At 47.4% G+C, this 13,635-nt stretch overlaps 1 protein-coding gene across 1 annotated transcript in view; it reads left to right on the top strand.

Moving 5' to 3' along the window:
- The window catches only part of ITGB5 (integrin subunit beta 5), a 115,679-nt gene that overhangs the window by 32,658 nt on the left and 69,386 nt on the right, over positions 1–13,635 (top strand). Inside the window, exon 5 of the mRNA XM_038583063.1 lies at positions 7,142–7,310. Within this exon, the coding sequence (XP_038438991.1) occupies positions 7,142–7,310 (169 nt within the window). The remainder of the gene's footprint in view (positions 1–7,141; positions 7,311–13,635) is intronic.

Here is a 13,635-nt window from a genome sequence, read left to right as displayed (position 1 = left end):
AGCATCCAAATATTCAAGGCTATCACCCACCACTTTTCCAGAGTCCTTCTCTGAGCCCTAGAAGGCAGACCCGGTTGTAGACAGTGACAGTCCTCACAGTGAGCACAGACACTCTGAAAGACCCACGGGACAGGAAATCTAGTGAAGAATGGGTGTTTCGAAGGAAGCATCAGGGCTAAGTTAGGCAAATCTCTCCTCCAAGCTGGGTGCCACGTCAGGGGGTCCCTCTGCGGCTCAATGAGACAGGCTGGGGTTTATCTCCCCAGGACCAGGCAGTGGCAAGCGGGTGTGGTGTCCCAGGTCTCGGAGGTCCCCACTGCTCCTGGGGAGAACGGCAAAAGGTGGCTCTTCCTGGGTCCGATCCAGCCTGTGTGTGCTTGGTTTGCTTTTCTAAATTTTAATGGCATTGCATATTAGTTACCTACATTTAAAAAAAAACTAGAAGATTTGACCAAGAATAACCAGGATGGGGGCACCTGGGCGGTTCGGTTGGTTGAACATCTGGACTCTTGATTTCAGCTCAGGTCGTGAGATGGAGCCCCACTTAGCGTAGAGTCTGCTTCTTCTTCTCTCTGCTCCTCCCCCTGCTCGAGCTCTTTCTTTACTTTTTTTTTTTTTTTTTTTTTGGCGCTCTTTCTTTAAAATAAATTAATAAAATCTTAAAAAAAAAAAAAAAAGAAGAAGAAGAAGAAGCAGAACCAGGATTTGCACGTTTTCTAGAATGAGGAGGACGTCTGGCAGAGCTGGGCTTGTACCTAGCCTTGGCCGCCGCTGCTGCCACCACTCTCTCGTGTGACGCCTGACCCGCTTCACTCGCCTGCCTTTCATCCCTGGCTCCGGGCACATGGTCTGTGATCCTCGTCTGTTCTTTTCCTTCAACTAGTGTGCAGAGAAGTCACAGCGCTCTTCTCAAGCTCCAGTGGCATCTTGCTTTGGGCTTTTCTCCCCCGTGGGAGTGGAAACAGCTGTGACCCCCAGGGAGTTTTGGGAAGATGGGGTCAGGAGGAGTGGCTTAACCACCTGTGCAGGACACCTCGGAGAAGAGAGAGCTGGCTCCTCATGGGTCTTCCTGAGGTTTGTCCCTCCTCCTGCTCCAGATAGTTCTGCCAAAGGATCAAAATTCTAGACTCATCCTTTCCTACCTTAGAATGTGCTAGAAATGCCAGAACTGAAAGTAGTACCTGGTAAGTAGTACCAGGGCTGCCATAATAAGAAAAAAGGCATAGCATAATTTAATCATCTGATTAAAGAATTGTTTTTTTTTCTCATTGTAAGTTTTTAAAATTTAAATTCAATTAATTAACATGTATTATTGGTTTCAGAGGTAGAGGTCAGTGACTCATCAGTCTTATATAACACGCAGTGCTCATCCCATCACGTGCCCTCCTTACTGTCCATCACCCAGTTACCCCATCTCCCACCCACTCCCCTTCAAGGACCTTCAGTTTGTTTCCTGTGATTAAGAGTCTCTTATAGTTTGTTTCCCCCTCTGATTTTGTCTTGCTTTAATTTTCCCTCTCTTCCCCTATGATTCTCTGTTTTGTTTCACAAATCACATCTGAGTGAGATCATATAATTGCCTTTCTCTGGTTGACTTATTTCCTTTAGCATAATATCCTCTAGTTCCATCCACATCATTGCAAATGCAAGATTTCAGGTTTTTTGATGGCTGAGGAGTATTCCATTGTGTATATATACACCACTTCTTGTTTATTCATTCATCTGTTGATCGACATCTGAGCTCGTTCCATAGTCTGGCTGTTTTGGACATTGCTGCTCTGAACTTTGGGGTGCAGGTACCCCTCAGATCACTACATTTGTATCTTTGGGGTAAATAGTAGTGCAATCGCTGAAACACAGGGTAGCTCTATTTTCAACTTTTAAAGGAACCTCCATACAGAGTGGCTGCACCAGCTTGCATTCCCACCAACAGTGCAAGACAGGGTTCCCCTTTCTCCACATCCTCACCAACATCTGTCATTTCCTGACTTTTTAATTTTAGTCTTTCTGACCGGTGTGAAGTGGTAGCTCAATGTGGCTTTGATTTGTATTTCCCTGATGCCGAGTGACGTTGAGCATTTTTTCATGTGTCTGTTGGCCATTGGTAAGTCTTCTTTGGAGAAATGTCTGTTCATGTCCTCTGCCCATTTCTTGATTGGATTATTTATTCTTTGGGTATTGGGTTTGGTAAGTTCTTTACAGATTTTGGATACTAGCCCTTTATCTGGTGTGTCATTTGCAAATATCTTCTCCCATTCTGTAGGTTGTCTTTTGGTTTTGTTGACTCTTTCTTTTGCTGTGCAGAAGCTTTTATCCTAATGAAGTCCCAATAAAGAACTGTTTAATTGCTATTCTGAGTAACAGGAAGAGTGTCATGGGGGAAAGTCAGGTGGTGTTCACTGATACAGGATTTGAAGGATTTAATGCAACATGTTATCTTTGGTCCTGAACATACTTTCTTCTGCTGGAGGTAGCTTGTTGTTAAAATACATGTCATGTCTCTGGGTGCCTGGGTGGTGCAGTCATTTGAGCGTATGACTCTTGGTTTCAACTCAGGTTGTGATTTTGGGGTGGTGGGATTGAATCCCGCATTGGGCTCAGTGTGGAATCTGCTTAAGACTCTCTCTCCTGGGATCCCTGGGTGGCTCAGCGGTTTGGCGCCTGCCTTTGGCCCAGGGTGTGGTCCTGGAGTCCCAGGATCGAGTCCCGCATCGGGCTGCCTGCATGGAGCCTGCTTCTCCCTCTGCCTTGTCTCTGCCTTTCTATCTGTGTCTCCCATGAATAAATAAATAAAATTAAAAAAAAAAAAAACTCTCTCTCCTTCTTCCCCCTCCTGTGCTTGCTCATGCTTTCTCTTTCTAAAAAAATACATAAAAAAAAAGAAATATATGTCACATGTCACGTCACATTTATTTGTGCAATCTAAAAAAGCCAAATTCACAGAGACACAGTAGTGGACTGGTAGGTTGCTGGGGCTTGGGGGCTGGGAGGTGGGAGAAATGGGGGAAAGGTTGGTCAAAAGGTACAGACTTCCAGTTATAAGATGAGTGTGTTCTGGAGATGTAATGTACAGCACGGTGATGACTTGGAACGTATACTTGTATACTTGGAAATTGTTAAGAGAATAGGTCTTAAATGTTCTCGCCACACACACACATATGGAAATAGACATGAAAAACTTGTACAAGAGGGATAACACATTTCATCCTTCATCATTTATGTTTTTTCTTACCCTTCCTGTATTTCTTCCAAGGGGACATAGTATTCCTTCACCACCTTGATGGTACGATTTTGTTGTCTTCTGGAGTATCTTATGGCTGATGTGAAGTCTGCTGTCCGTCTAATGGCTTGCCTTCTCTCTGGTGGCTTTTAATATTTTCCCGTGCTTTTCATATTCTATAATGATACGCATTTCAGTGTGTCTAGGCTGAATTTACTTTTATTTACATTGCTCAGAATCTGGTCTGCTTGCTTAGCCTGAGAATACATCTTTATTCTTGAAATTTTTCAGGCATTTTTCTCTTTTCATCTCCCCTTCATTTTCTAACGCTAATTTCCATAAATAGGAAATTTCTTCTAGTTTACTATTTTGTTCTTCAGTTGTTTCATCCGTATACTGAAGTTTCAGTTTTAAATTTCACTATTTGTTGTTTGATTCTTTTCCAAACTTCTATTTTTTTATACTTTTTTTTTTTTTTTTTCCAGAGCCTTCTGACTTTTTTCCTTCTAATAATATCCTGTTCTGGCTTTGGTATCTATTCTTTCCTCCCCTTTAATGTCTTCAATATCCTAGTTTTGCAGTACTTTAAATCATTCTCTTATCTCTGTTTCTTGAACTGCGGATCATTTAGTTGGTTGCATTTGTAGACATTCCTTCACGGTAGTTTGTTTCATTAGCTCCTCTTCATCGGAGGTGATTTTCCGTGCAAGGATCACAGCCCCAGGCATGCTGGCCTGTCTGCGTCCTTGCAGGGCGGTTGTATGTTTGCCGCTGCCAGGACCCCCTGAGTTTCAATGGGATTAGTTTTCCTGTTCATTTCTCAGTTGAGGGGTTCCTTCACCATAAAAATAGTGAATTCTGGCTTGCTTAGGCCTGGAGTTTACAATTTTTATGGGTGATTCATCTCGCTCTGGGCCTGGAATGGAGCTTCCTTGCTTCTTTCCCAGGCTGGAATTTTTATCTTTGATTTGGGGGCAGGGCAGCTCTTTGTGTGCTCAGCTTTGTGCAGAGAGCTCTGTTCCAGTGCCTTATCCATCCCTGTTAAACTCCTGCCCCCAGCCCTTGCATCCGCTCGGGATACATCCAGAAGCTCTTTGGCATGAGCTCTTGCTCCAGGCCCACCTAGTCTCGTAAGCGTGCTCATTTGTTGAACGATTCTTTTTCTTCATTTCTGGCACTTGGGATTTCCCTGCTAAACGTCAATATTAACATTTTGAAAAAATTTTGTATTATTTAGCAGGTCTAAATGTTTCGAGTAAGGGGGATAGGTCTTTCCACATCAGCTCATCCATTAATATTGTCCTGAAGCCCTGGATTATTTTCTGGATTTGTCTGAATCTGGTATCTTTAAATTGTAATCACTTTTCATATGTACATGCTCCCCTAGGCAAGTTAAGCATATATATATTTTTTATCTTCTTGGTTCATAATCCTTAATTTAGTAACTCCCCATACATGTCCCTAAACGGGGCTCTATGGACAGATGCAGAGTAGGAGATGGAGCCTTCCTTGGCCGTAGACCCCCAAACCTTCACTTTACAGACCCAGACCTTCAGTTTACTTAAATAAGTTAAATTAAATAACTAGTCACAGAAGACATCATAATTTTTTTTTTTAAGATTTTACTCATTTATTCATGAGAGACACACAGAGAGAGGCAGAGACACAGGCAGAGGGAGAAGCAGGCTCCATTGCAGGGAGCCTGATGTGAGACTTGATCCTGGGACCCCAGGATCACAACCTGAGCCGAAGGCAGGCACTGAACCACTGAGCCCCTCCAGGTGCCCAGGACATTGTGACAACCAACGGGATCTGCGTGACAAAGCCTTTTTCTTCACACTAAGAGATTTGGTTATAGTAATTTCTCTGCCGTGAAGGCTTCTCTGGCAAACATATTTTTTAGTGCCTGACTATTTAATAAATAGTAATTCTCCAATTAGAAATATATCTACTTAATGCTGTTAGCAGGAATGAAAGGGAAAAGGTGGAAAATGCCGAGCTAATACTGGTGAGCCTTTCACAGCTTCTCCGGCTTTCTCACTGAAGGACAGCTGCTCCTCTGTTCCTCTTCCTCCCTTTCCTCAACCCACCCGATCAATTGTGACAACACACAGCTGCCTGGAGTCCTAAATCGCGGACCAGCACGGCACAGAGAGATGTGGTGGCTTGGGGGAAGGGAGCTGGTGTATATTTACTTCCTCCTGCACCTGTCCGCTTGTCAAATAACTACTGATGGGACCTCAGCTCCTTCTTCCGGCTGGGAGTATAATGTCTGTGACCTTTTCTCCATGGCAAAATGAGACGGGAATAAAACGTTTGGGTGGCCTGGGTCATACAAAAATCTGTCCTGTCCAAGCACAAGGTGTGGGTAAAGATTTGGGGAAGAAGGAGGGAGTGAAACAAAGGGAAGGCGGACAGATGGAGAAAGCATGTAGCTCCTGCCCCCTGTCCAGAGAGAGCAGGGCCTGTAGGGCAGTGGGGTGGACTCTGTCCAGAACCGGTTTGTCGTGGTAACAGGTGGATGAAGCAGGCACTGGAGGTCCCCAGGGAGAGTGGAATGGCCTCGTAGAAACTAGAGGTTGCCTCTCATTTAGGGAAAAGGAGCCTGTCCAGACCTGCCCTGGCAGCAGTTAGGCAGGATCCCCAGTAGTTGCTGAGCCTGTTTCCCTTCCCACGTACGCCGCTTAAATTGGGTTATAAAGCCTTCCCTCTGTGCCTCTCCTTTAGTGGGTTGTTTTTTTTTTTCTTTCATTTTTCATTCTGAAAGAGAGGCTTCCCTAACATGGCCCCCAACTGCGCAGTCTGTCCGTGTGCCTTCCTGGCCTCCTGTTGGTCCATCCTCACCCTCACTTCCACCCTCTGGCCTCAGGGCCGTCCTGTCCTCGGGCTCCCCACGTGCTCTCCTGCCACAGGGCTCTTGCACGTGTGCTTCTCTGCAGCTAGGACCCTCTCCCCCCTCACCTGGAGAAGGCATTTGTGAAACAATGTAAGGCCTCTCTTCCTGTGTCAGTGGCCACATGTCAAGCTGAGACTCCTAGATCCATAATTGGGATCTGACTTCCTCCAGGTATGGGGCCATGTGGGAACTCTCCTACTGACTGAAGATGCGGTCATCCAGTATCACAGGAGAAAGAGGCAGCACTAACATTCCTTTGAGGTGCAATACTTGCCTCTTCCCAAATCACCAGATAGAATTTTCCATTCGAAGATGGTTGGTTTTTGAATTTCTGCTGCATTTAGGAGAACTGGTCGTTTGTCATGGCAATATTTGTAAAAGGAATGAAGAAGCAGAAAGAATGTTTTCATTCCTGTTCCTTTAACATTTGCTCATGTGCCAGAACGTCCTGGCACACGAGGATCCGTGAGTGGCTTGGCGCAACGGGATTATGTGACCTTTTGGCACACGGCGGCAGCGGAGTTGCTGCGGGAAGCTGGTTTCTCAGGGTAGCTCTGTTCAGGCTGCTCCCACTCGATATCGCCCCCCTTCCTCAGCCCACAAGAGCCTTCCCTGCTATGCTGCTAGGCCGTGGCGCCCGAGCCACTGGGCAGCTCGCACCTCTCAAGGCCCACGCCAGGGCTCCTCCAGGACGTCTTCCTCCGACCACAGTGGCCCACCATTATCTCTACTTTTTTTGAACCATTTTTCATTCCGTCCCCTTACAGCCTGGACATACTACTTGCCTGTGCCTGAGGCCTTGACGTCTGTAGAATAAGAACTGTGTTGTTTCCTCTTTGGGCGCTCCAAGGAGAAACCGTGCCTGTCCCAGGGGCACACAGTAGGTGCTGTCCCAGGGGCACACAGTAGGTGCTGGAACATACTGACGGGTGCTGCTTGAGGCCCTCAGTGAACACACAGAGTACTTGGTTGTTTAAGATTCACCTACAGTGATGCAAAGTGACCCTTCTCTTCTTTCTCTCCAGGTACAAATTATTCCCAAACTGCGTGCCCTCCTTTGGCTTCCGCCATCTGCTGCCTCTTACCGACAGAGTAGACAGCTTCAATGAGGAGGTTCGCAAACAGAGGGTGTCCCGGAACCGCGACGCGCCTGAGGGGGGCTTTGACGCCGTCCTCCAGGCGGCTGTCTGCAAGGTAACCTGGTTTCATCCCTCCGTGTGGGCGGGCTTTGGCACTGCCCGTAGGAGACGGCCGATTTTGAGCCACCCCGGCATGTGGTTCCTGTCCATTCTTACGTCAGAGGGTGAGCTCAGGGACCCGTGGGGGATCTACAGCAGTCACATCAGCTGGGGCTCAGTGATGGCTCAGAGATGGCTCAGAGCTGGTGCGTCCCTGTGTCAGGGTGTGGCTGTGTGCAGTGGATACGGTCTCTGCCAGAGGACAGCTGTTCTCTGTTTGTATGTTAGGCCCTTTTGCTGCTTTTCAGGGGAAAAAGGCCAAGTTCAAGCCCTGTGCATAGAAGCTTGTTGAGCTTGCTGGCCCAATTTTCGTAAATCTTAAAGATTGCTGTATTAGGGAATCTGGCTGAAGAAGAGAATTGCATGTCATCTTAGGTTGCATTTCTGTTTGTTTGTTTTTCTCCAGCTTCTCCGTGATATATGAATCCATAGGGAGGACGTAGACTTAGGTCAGAAATGAACTCATGCTTTGAGAGGTTCCAGTCTCAGTGAAATATATAAATGGAATGTTGGTAATAACTTCTTTTTTTCCGTAATTGAAGTATAGCGGACACATGATGCCACATTAATTTCAGGTGTGCAACGTAGTGATTCGATAGCGTATGTATTATGCTGTGCTCATCACAAGTGCAGCTGCCGTCCACCGCCATACCACACTGTCACAGAACCATTGACTATATTCCCTACACTGGACCTTTCATCCCTCGAAGTTATTCCTTCCAGAACTGGAAGCCTGTATCTCCCTCTTCCCTGCACCCATTTTGCCCGCCCCCCATCCCGCCCTCCCAACCTCCCATTTGGCAACCATTAGTTTGTTCTCTGTATTTATGGGTCTGTTTCTGCTTTCTGTTTGTTCGTTCATTTGTTTTAATTTTTAGGTTCCATGTAAGTGAAATCATAAGGTATCTGTCTTTCTCTGATCTATTTCAACTTGGCGTAATACCCTCTAGGTCCATCCATGTTGTTGCAAATGGCAAGATCTTAATCTTTTTTTATAGCTGAATAATACTCCATTTCGTATGTGTGTGTATATATCTTTCTTTATTCATCTACTGATGGACATTTGAGTTGCTCTCATACCTTGGCTATCATAAATAACACTGCAGTAAACATAGGGGTACATAGATCATTTCAAGGGTTTTCATTTTCTTCGGGTAAATACCCAGTAGTGAGTGGAATGACTGGATCATGTGGTGTTTATATTTTTAATTTTTTTAAAAAAGATTTTACTTATTTATGAGAGACACAGAGAGAGGCAGAGACACAGGCAGAGGGAGAAGCAGGCTCCATGCCGGGAGCCTGTTGTGGGGCTTGATCCCTGCACCCGGGATCACGCCCTGGGCCAAAGGCAGACGCTGAACTGCTGAGCCACCCAGACATCCCTATTTTTAATTTTTTGAGGAACCTTCCTGTGATTCCTGGCTGCACCAATTTCTATCCCCACCAGCAGTGCAGGAGAGTTCCTTTTTCTACTTGTCCTCCCCAGCACTTGTTAGGTCATAACTTATTCTTCAACTAATTTTCTACTGTCAAAACCACCACAGAAGATTTTGAAGGCAGTCACTCGTGAATTTGCTATCCCAACATATACTTTTACAATTCTTCCATAGTGGTTATCCTAGAGCAAGTATAAATGATCATGCTTTCTTGGATTTGAGGGCAATCATTGGGTCTCCCATGTTTGGGGGGAGGGTTGGGAAAGGGGACTGGAACTCAGTTTGGAGAAGCTCCTATTCATGTACTAAGTGGAAAGCACTTAGTTGTCCACGTACATAGTTTCTGACCTCCGAGAGCGTGTGTTCAGTGTGTCACAGACTCACTTTTCTCCACTCAATCTTGACCAAGTGCTAAAAGGGCCACAGTTGTCCCTTCTGAAATAAAAAGTTGAAATGGTAGGCAGGGAGGGATAAAAGGAAGGAAAAAATGGGAAGAAAGTGCAGTCTCCTACTGTCTGTTGTCATTTGCTATGTCCTGGGGGCCACCGCTGGAGAAGGTCTCCCGTGGCTCCCTATCCAGGACTGCTGCAGCGTGACCTTCGCAGCTGCTGGCCAGAGCCACATGGATGGCTTCAGAGGCCCCCGGTGCTCTGTAGGAGTCCAGGAAGGCCAGGCGCAATGTGGCTAGGATGTGGTCCGCTCTCTGTCATTACAGAGAGCTGTCACAATATGGACCACTTGTGGATTGGCTTCAGAATGAAAAATTATATTTTTGACTGGCATTCAGGCATTGATGGTACGAGGCATCGTCTTCACAGATATGCTGTCAAATCCGCTTCTTGGCGGGGACAGATAGTGCAGGGAAAACAAGGTCCCTCCCATGGCCCCATCTTGAGAATTCGGTGGATTTTCTTTTTTGCAGGGAGGAAATCCTCTTGAAAGCTTGGGGGAAAGAACTCAGTGACAGGAGAAGCAACCCCTTGTTATATTAATCCTGTTAGCGTAGTTGGAGTGGCATGATTGGATGCTGGAGGCACAGTGGTCTCCGAGACGCTGCTGGATCCACTCTGGTGCCTGCAGAGCCTTTCTTTACCACCCCAGGCCCATGCAAATCTTCTTCCCTCTGGAAACTTCGTATTTCAAGACTTGAGCATTTCAGAGATGCTGACAGATTGCTTGAATTCATAGCCTGATCTGGTGTGGGAATTCCTGTTGCCTGAGAGGTACTTCATGGGTATGTTTCTGTCCTGTGTCTGCTGGCATTCCCTCCCTCCATGGCCTTTGCAGTCAGCAAGTACCTAGAACGTTAACAAGTGCTTGGAAGCATGGAGTCTGGGAGTCAGCAGCTTCTTTCTCCCTTACTATTCCTTTTCACGTGTGTTTATGTTTGGAGACATATCCAGAAATTTCTTTCGTACTTGGAATCACCCATAGAAGAAATGCCTTCCTTCCTGGTTCACCACACCCTTACTTACAGAAGCCGGATATTGAAAGTAGGTTTCGCTTACCCTTTGAGGAAAGACTACGTAACAATCACACCCTTAAAGGACATGTAGAGGCTTGTGAATAATTCTTAAGATAAAGTAAGAGCAACAGAGAGGAAGTGGTCAAACAGATGATGCTAGGTTACAAACAAAAGAAGAATGTGGAAAAGATGGGAAGCGAATAGAACGAAACATTAACAGTCACTGTCGCTGGTCATAGGACTATGTGTGATTTTCATTTTCTTTGCTGTTTAGTAAATTTTACGTTTATCTACATTTTCACGATGCGTTTGTATGATTTTTTTTTTTAAGTTAGAACGAAGCATCTCAAACGTACAAAAGTAGAGAGAACAATGGAATTAAACCCATGTACTCTTTTCATCTTTGACAGTCATCAGCTCCTAGCCGATCCTGTTTCATTTGTGTTCCTCATCGCTCTCTCTCCCATTATTTGAAGCAAATCCCAGATATTTTAAAATGATATTTAGATTTTTTTTTGATATTTAGATTTTTAAAGATAATTTGATTTTGAGAGGGATTTGTGGGTTGTTTTGTTTTGTTTTGTTTTTGAGTCCTGAGCATTTCTGGCTCTGTTTGCCAAGTTTTTTGCTGCCTCCTCATTGTTGCAGATTAAAGGCCCTTCCACTTAATCCCGAAAACCAAGCATGACAGCACCTGCAGGCCTGTGAGCTGTGCTGGGAGAGCAGGGTCACGGAGGCTGGAGCTGGCTGGGCAGCTGTGTCCCTCACCCTCCCGCCTCCACAGCAGAGTGACCCCGAGCCCTTGGCGGTGAGCTGATAAACGGCTTGAGCAGCTCACAGGGGAAGCTTTGTTCTGCTTCCATTCTCCCCCGGGTTTTCTTGGGATAGACTGTTATCAGCTTGTGGGATTTAGGGGTATGGAATGTTCACATGCCTGACCTTAATCCCACCTCCGCAGCCCACTTTATATTTCTTGGAAAGCTGTTCTTTGCAAAAAGAAGGAAACTGTTTCCCATTTAGGATAAGGACCCTGATTCTACGAGGACAAGTCTTTTCTTTTCTCCCAGCCTGTCACACTGCTGCGAGAGACCCCTTGAAAGGCGCTCACAGCTAAGGGACGCCTCTGCCCTCAATGCAGGCATTCTTTTCCCAATGCATTCTGTCCGGCTAGGTTGCATAAAAAGGAATGCAAACTGCCCTTAGTTTCTTATCTTTACCTAGAAATCTATCCTCCAGCCTTTGTTGGTTAGAATAATAATTTCCCCATTACCACTTGTATTGCTCCCCCAGGACTCTGTAGAAGTTGACTCTAGGTTGTTTATTCTCAAATTGTGTAGATAGAAATGTGATGAGTGGGTCGGACTGGGACTGGGGCTGGGGCTGCTTCCCCTTCTCCCTGAACTGGGCCTGCCCTTGGCCTGGCAAGACAGGGGACGGGTGGCCAAAGAGCTCTGCATTCCAGGTTGCCAGTCACCACTTTGTTGTTGTTCACGGTTAAAGAAGTGACCTGTGAACTTGAGCTTGGCTGGGTGCATCCTGGCTGCAGAAGGTTCTAGGGGCTGCTTTCTCCAGTCAGACAGAAAGTAAGATCTGGGTGACCCAGCACATTCCCCTTTTGGCTTCAGCTTCTAGCACCCCAACATTTATCCTCCACATCCTTCAAGCACTTTGGTTGAATATTGATTCTCTAATTTTGCATTGTTTGTTAGATTTTTTTTTTTAAGATTTTATTTATTTATTCATGAGAGACACAGAGAGAGGCAGAGACACAGGCAGAGGGAGAAGCAGGCTCCATGCAAGGAGCCTGACACAGGACTCAATCCTGGGACTCCAGGATCACGCCCTGGCCTGAAGGCAGATGCTAAACTGCAAGCCACCCAGGCGTCCCTGTCCCTGTTTGTTAAATTTTTAAAGCATTGTATCTCCTCCCAGAAATAGGTGGATGAGTCAGTCTCAAAGCAAACAAAGTAAGTTTACAGGCTGAGTTAAGAAGTCTGTGGCATGGGTTGGGTCCCTTTATGCCTTTGTTGATGAGAACATTCTAATCTAAAATGGAGACCACAGCCCCAGAGTTGCTGGGGGGAGGACAGCTTCACTCTGGCCACACTTTCTGCAGGAATGCAAATTCCGGGGACCTCTAGAAACAAAAGCAATTGCTGCCCTTGCTCAGCCCTCACCCACGCTCCGAGCGTTTCACGTAGGTCCTCTCTGATGCCACAGCAGCCCTTCAGGGTGTCTCGGGCGGCGGCTGAGCCTGGCCTTCGGAGAAGGACCCGCGTGGCACAGGAGTCGTGAAACGTACGGGTCGGAAGGGCGAGGGCAGGGCCTGGCAGCGGGTCTGGTTGACTCTAAAGCCCGGGCGCTGACGGTCGCCTGGTGCCTGGCGCTTCGGGGGCCCCAGACCGTGGCACGCAGAGCAGGGAGGACCTGACTGTGCAGGCTGAGCCTCTTCCACGCCGCCTGGCTCGGTGCAGGCCAGCCGACCTCCCGGGGCCTCGGAGCGCCCATCTGGAAGGTGCCAGGAGGTGGGATCGGAGGGGGAGCTCCGGACACCATCCGGTTGTGCGGCCCAGTGCTACTTTTCATAAAGGGCTCGTCGTGGCCCCGCCCTGTCTGCTCAGAGCCCTCGATTTGGCTTTTTCGGGCCCTCCTGGTGAGGCTGGGGCCTCAGGCCGGGGGTGGGGGGGCTGCTAAGGATCCCGCGGAGGGTGGGAAGTTCCCCATCCCTGGGGTCAGGCCCAGCTCTGAGAAGTTTCCACTCTGCCCTCCCCCCTCCCTCTCGCAGTGTCCCCCACAGCGCTGATCTGGGTTTTGTTTTTTTTTTTGGTTTTTTAAAATTTTTGTTCTTCACTTGTTTGGCTGACTTCTTTCAAACCTCAGACTTGGGTGGTTTTTCTTAAGCATGAGTTGAGAAACGGAGGGACTTGCTCGAAGCAGGTAGCTGTCCTCGGCCCTTCCTGACCCCTAAGGAACTCCCTGTCATGGTCCGTGTCCACGCGGTCTGGGTTCTCCACCGCCCTGCGCCAGCTGCTTCTGCAGGCTGATTGTGCCGCACCCCGGGCCTTGCTCCACCCAGGAGCTCTGCCCCTGGCTCCGTGTCTGGGGACACACCACGACGGTCTGGAACTGCCCTGTGGCCACCTGGGCAGGTGTGTAGGCCCTGTGCCCAAGCCCACGTGGCGTTTTTGCCGGAGGTGGTGAAGATTCTCCTGGGCTTTCTGTTTTGCAGATGCTTGTGGTTTAATGTGCATTTTTGAATCTTGTAACCGTTTCGCCCCTGAGATGATGTTTCCTCGTTCTGCCTGGAGCCTGTGAACTGTGCTTTGGGCATCGGCTGCCCTGCTGACAGCTGCTTGTTGACACGGGGCCTGGGGATGGAC

The sequence above is a fragment of the Canis lupus genome, chromosome 33 (assembly GCF_011100685.1).
Source record: "Canis lupus familiaris isolate Mischka breed German Shepherd chromosome 33, alternate assembly UU_Cfam_GSD_1.0, whole genome shotgun sequence".
Classification (NCBI taxonomy): Eukaryota; Metazoa; Chordata; class Mammalia; order Carnivora; family Canidae; genus Canis; species Canis lupus.
The sequence above is the reverse complement of the archived record's forward strand: the minus strand, read 5'-3'. Positions and strand labels throughout refer to the sequence as shown.